This window comes from Octopus sinensis, linkage group LG27 (genome assembly GCF_006345805.1).
Source record: "Octopus sinensis linkage group LG27, ASM634580v1, whole genome shotgun sequence".
Taxonomy (NCBI): domain Eukaryota; kingdom Metazoa; phylum Mollusca; class Cephalopoda; order Octopoda; family Octopodidae; genus Octopus; species Octopus sinensis.
The window spans coordinates 7,985,341-7,991,652 of NC_043023.1; the positions used below are offsets into that span (position 1 = coordinate 7,985,341).

At 37.9% G+C, this 6,312-nt stretch overlaps 1 protein-coding gene across 1 annotated transcript; it reads left to right on the plus strand.

Annotated features, from left to right (window-relative positions):
* Window positions 1–1,344: 1,344 nt before the first annotated feature.
* LOC115225088 (zinc finger protein 135-like) lies at window positions 1,345–2,918 on the plus strand (the record flags this gene model as incomplete). Its single annotated transcript, XM_029796014.2, has 1 exon — window positions 1,345–2,918. A coding segment is annotated over one exon (981 nt), but the record flags the coding sequence as incomplete, so codon positions are not given.
* Window positions 2,919–6,312: the final 3,394 nt, after the last annotated feature.

A 6,312-nucleotide genomic window follows, 5' to 3' on the forward strand; every position in this document is an offset into this window, starting at 1 on the left:
CTTAAAAGAACATTTTGTTCTCTTAGCTTTCTTGAGAAAATTCTGTAGTTTGTAACATATTTGTTTAATTTCTTGCATTTCGGCAATTTCAACCAATTAATGACGTCTATTGAGGTGAAAACGATTTCTGGCGGCGTTATATGAAAATGTCCCTGTTACATATTATATATTCGTTTAAGAAACAGATTGGGTTTATTTACATTTCTGAAGAAAAAAAGATACCCTTCCCCCAACCCTAAAACAGATTGAAATGCAATAGATCAATACTAGGATCATATTTATGGGTGGACACTAAATAGGGAACGGTTTTGTTATCCAGCTCTGTTTACGAGTGACCCCTCAGTTTATGGCCACAGGGTATCTTTTTTCTCATAAAAAACAGGGACATTTTAATATGACGCCGCCAGTATATGTTACGGCAGAAATCCTTTTCACCTCAATAGACGTCTTTGATTTGTTGAAATTGCCGAAATGCAAGAAATTAAACAACAAATATGTTACAAACAACAGAATTTTCTCAAGAAAGCCAAGAGAAAAAGATGTTTTATATACACATTCTAATAAACTTGTGTGGGTATACCATTGTTTCAATGCCTCAATGAACTCTGACCCCTGTAAACATTGACATTAAATGGCTGACAGTGTTCATGTTGTAATATTTACAATGTTGAATTACTATGTCACTTAACTATCCTCTTTATCTTACTGCTTCTTTTTATATTTCAGAATATCACATCATGTTGACATGAAAGAAATTACTTCGTTCAGATGTGCCTTTGATATTTTTATCAACTAAAGGAAGATGATATATTTATAAGGAGCATTCATCTATACATCAACGTTTCTATATAAATATAATCTATGACAAACAACAGCAGAATATTTTTCTTGTCTGGAATGTAGAGGAGGTGATTGCTTTACATATTTGGATAACTTTACAAACGAGTTGACAGTTTTCACCTGTTGATTTAGGTATTAAGTAAGATCAGAGATGAAAGAAAGATTAACATTGAATTATTCTCTAAAAAAAGTAATGCAAATGGACACAAACATATTCATAGAAAAGAAAAAAACAATATTATTGTGATATATATGACAAATTATCCTGCCATAATGAATAATTTAACTGAACCTAAAAACCCTGATACAAGAGAGAAACCATATTTCTGTGATGTCTGTGGAAAATCATTCTCTCAAAGAACTTACTTGACTATTCACAAGCGTATTCATACAGGAGAGAAACCATATCATTGTGATATCTGTGGTAAATCATTCTCTGAAAATGGCAATTTAACTCAACATAAACGTATTCATACAGGAGAAAAGCCATATCATTGTGATATCTGTGGAAAATCATTCTTTCAAAGAACTCACTTGACTATTCACAAGCGTATTCATACAGGAGAGAAGCCATTTCATTGTAATATCTGTGGTGAATCATTTTCTCTAAATGACACTTTAACTAAACACAAACGTATTCATACCGGAGAAAAGCCATATCATTGTGATATCTGTGGTAAAACATTCTCTCAAAGTTATCACTTGACTAAACACCAGCGCGTTCACACAGGAGAGAAACCATATCATTGTGATATCTGTGGTAAATCATTTTCTTGTAATAGTCACTTGACTAGACATAAACGCATTCATACAGGAGAGAAACCTCATCATTGTGATATCTGTGGTGAATCATTCTCTGAAAATGGCAGTTTAACTAAACACATACGCATTCATACAGGAGAGAAGCCATATCATTGTGATATCTGTGGCAAATCATTCATTGAAAGTGGTCAATTGAATAAGCACAAGCGTGTTCATACAGGAGAGAAACCATATCATTGTAAGATCTGTGGCAAATCATTCATTGAAAGTGGTGACTTGAATAAGCACAAGCGTGTTAATACAGGAGAGAAACCATATCATTGTGATATCTGTGGTAAATCATTCTCTTGTAGTGGCCACTTATCTGATCATAAACGCATTCATACAGGGGAAAAACCATATCATTGTGATATCTGTGGTAAATCATTCTCTCGTAATAGTCAATTGGTTAATCACAAACGCATTCATACAGGAGAGAAGCCATTTCATTGTAAGATCTGTGGCAAATCATTCATTGAAAGTGGTCAATTGAATAAGCACAAGCGTGTTCATACAGGAGAGAAACCATATCATTGTGATATCTGTGGTAAATCATTCTCTCGTAGTGACCACTTGTCTGATCATAAACGCATTCATACAGGGGAAAAGCCATATCAGTGTGATGTCTGTGGTAAATCATTCTCTGAAAGTGGTGTCCTAACTAAACACCAGTGCAGGATATAAACCATATCATTGTGATATCTGTGGTAAATCATTCTCATACAATAGTGACTTGACTATTTATAAGCATATTCATACTGGGGAAAAACCATATCACTGTGATATCTATGGTCAATCATTCTCTCAAAAACGCCATTTATGTACACATGTGAGTCTTGACACAAAAGTGCAACCATTCAGTATTAATCTTTATTACAACAATTATGGCTATTTTTTTCTGCTGAAAGACTGGGCTATTTTTATCTCTTCAAATATGATGTTATCGACTTCAATTTCAATAATGTCAGCATCAAATTCATGAATGTTATGTATATATATGGAAGTATATCAACAATGCCTTTGATTTCTGAAGATGATTGCTCTGGATTTTTGAGCAATTTGCTTTGAGAGAATAAAGAAATGGGAATAATGAATAAAAGGTTACACTGAAGTTGGTTTTGTCTATGTGTTTTCATCATTGTCGCTGTTATCATCATCATCCTTTAGTGAAATTTTTTTTTTTTACTGGCATGGGTGGCACAGTGTGACATGAGCTGGCAAACCATGATGCTGCACTAGGTTCCAGTCTGATTTGTTTGGGTTTCTTTGGGTGTATTCTCCTAATAGAGTTTATGCTTTGTGCTTCAAATATATGTGTGCGTATGCACACACACACACATATACATGTGTGTATGTGTATATATATATATATATATGTAAATATATCATCATCATCATCATCCAATGAAAAAAAAAATATATTTACAATGATACCGAGGGGAAGGGGTTCCGCCACACTTTTACCAAGCAAAAATAAGGAGTTTGCTGCACATTGCGAGGTCAGGGTACTTGAGTTTTTTTGTTTGTCCTTATGAAAATCTTGTGGGTGAAAATATCAATATTTACCCGAAATTCTTCTGGACAAAAACTTCTCTGAAAAAAATTGTGACAACAAATTCGTATGTAATCGTAATCTAAACCATCTAAAAAGTATTATCATCGTAGGTGTGTATGAACAGCCATGCTACATGGCAGTGAAACATGGGCCGTGACTGCTGAGGATATGTGTAAGCTTGCATGAAATGAAGCCAGTATGCTCCGATGGATGTGTAATGTCAGTGTTCATACTCGACAGAGTGTAAGCACCTTAAGAGAAAAGCTGGACCTAAGAAGCATCAGATGTGGTGTGCAAGAGAGATGTCTGTGCAGGTATGGTCATGTGACGAGAATGGATGAAGATAGTTTTGTGAAAAAGTGCCATACCCTAGCGGTTGAGGGAACCTGTGTAAGAGGCAGACCCAGGAAAACCTGGGACGAGGTGGTGAAGCACGACCTTCGAACTTTAGGTCTCACTGAGGAAATGACTAGAGACCGAGACCTTTGGAAGTGTGCTGTGCGTGAGAAGACCTGGCAGGAAAAGTGAGACCATAACCCGGGATGAGCCAGTCCACTTATACATACCTTTTCTTCAGGGGACACAAAACTCTACTTGTGAAGACCTGTTGAGGCAAGTGAGAATCGAAATCGATCAACATCAATGGAAATTGCAGCTGTGATACCAGTGCCGGTGGCACGTAAGACAACCATCCGAACGTGGCAGTTGCGAGCACCGCCCCGACTGGCCTCGTGTCGGTGGCACGTAAAAAGCACCATCCGATCGTGGCCGTTTGCCAGCCTCATCTGCCACGTAAAAAGCACCCACTGCACTCACAGAGTAGTTGGCATTAGGAAGGGCATTCAGCCATAGAAACATTGCCAGATCAGACTGGGCCTGGTGCAGCCTTCTGGCTTCCCAGACCCCAGTTGATCCGTCCAACCCATGCTAGCATGGAAAGTGGACTCTAAACGATGATGATGATGAATCTACCAAATCATCATCATCATTTAACGTCTGCTTTTCATGCTAGCATGGGTTGGACGATTTGACTGAGGTCTGGCAAACCAGACTCCAATCTGATATGGCAGAGTTTTTACAGCTGGATGCCCTTCCTAACGCCAACCAGCTGTAGAAACTCTGCCAGATCAGATTGGAGTCTGGTTCGCCAGACCTCAGTCAAATATACATATGTATATATGTACAAATGATAAGAAGACAAAGAAAATTGTTTAACACATCGTGGCTGGGCAGTAAAAACAGTTCCTCTGGTACTGAAATTCGTGTGATGGGTGAAAAGTTATTTGACCAGCAACTTCGGAAAATGGGAGAAACTATTAAATAGATAACTTGACATTTGATCAGGAATTAAACAATAAAGATATTTATGTTTGTGGTGGCGAAGTTGTGTGATCTGCAGTAGAGTAGACTAAATCGCCTCCCACCAAGCAGACCAACTTCGTGGCCTTAGAGTGAATAGGTAAGGGAAGAGAGATGCAAAAACAAAAAAAAAATGAGAATTATATATATATATAAAGCTGAAGTTGTCTGTGTATGGCAGGTTTAGTAGCTTTCAACTAACATTATCTCCTTCGAGACCCTTTGGCACAAGTTGACCAAAATTGAGAGTATGATAGAAGAAGGCTTGCTCTTCCTTCCGTAGAAGAAATAATTCAAATCGGACCATGTTAACACCAAAAATTATTTACATCACAAAGGTGCTTTTTCTATGAAAATCCCTATTTTTTACGATTTTTTGACTGCTGTGACGTCATTTTTTGGTCTATTTCAACAAGAAAAATGTTCAATTAAAGAGGATAACAAGCTACATAATGCAAAATTTTACTTTTCAAAAATTCCAATTCTAAAGGGTCGAAAAGAAAACAAGCCCGAGCAACGCTGGGCTATACTGCTAGTATATATATAAAGGGCAATGTGTAAAGACTCCATTCATTAATGACCCTGGCATTGCATCTAGGGAGTTGACCTCAAAGGCACAACTCCAGGCAAGGTTCTTTTCACGGAAGACCAGCTGTTGCCCATGCATACCAGTCTCCCCTCTCATCATCATCATCATTGTTCGACCGTGGTCGAGACAATGGAATTTACCATGCTACGCCAGACTTCACGGTCCATCATGGCATTACGGAGGTCCTGTTGCTGGATGCCTGTATCCCTGGAGATTACATCAGGGTAGGAGAGTGTGCGCCCTCTGATATTGTGAGTAGATGGCTTCCAGAGGAGAAGAGTAGAAACTGCCTCGTTTTCAGCTCTACAACAATGTCCAGCAAACTGGACTCCTACCTTTCACAAGAGATGACACAGGTGGTAGTTTCCTATATATTTGCATTTTGGTTGGATGACGCCTCCACGAGAGATTTTGAGCTCTCATGAGGAGGCGAGTGTAGGTTCCATCCAACCGCCTCTCAAGCTTCTTTGATAACATCCAGGTTTCTGAGCCATATAGTAGAATTGGTTCGACTGTGGCTTTGAAGATTTTAAGTTTGAAGTCTCTACTTAGATTTGATGACCAGATCTTATGCATGTCATTACAGGCTGACCAGGCCATACCCTTTCTAGATAGAAAGTCTTTTCCAGATGATGATATGTATGACCCAAGGTATTTGTAATCAGTCTCCCCTCTACAGGCCACCAATGTCATCCAAGTGAAGGCCAAAAGCTAATGCAGCTTGGCACCAGTGATGTTGCAGCTCATTTCTAAAGGTGAGTGAACTGGACCACCATGAAATAAAGTGTCTTGCTCAAGAACACAACACACAGCCTGGTCCAGGAATCAAAATCACTACATGATTGTGAACCCAGCATTCTAACCACTGAGCTATGTGCATCTCTCTCTCTCTTTCTCTGTGTGTATACATACATACATATATATGAATGCATATACAGGAGGCAGTTGACAAAGCCAGCTTCTATATATGGCTGAAATGAGAAGACCCAGAATAGATTTTCCTATTTTTGATTCCAATATTTATAGCTTGTACTTAACATTAAGGTTATTAATATAAATTACTTAATGAGTATAAGACTTTATTTAGATGTATATTAAATAAATAAATAAATTAATTAATAATTTTGGCGCAGGAGTGGCTGTGTGGTAAGTAGCTTGTTAACTAACC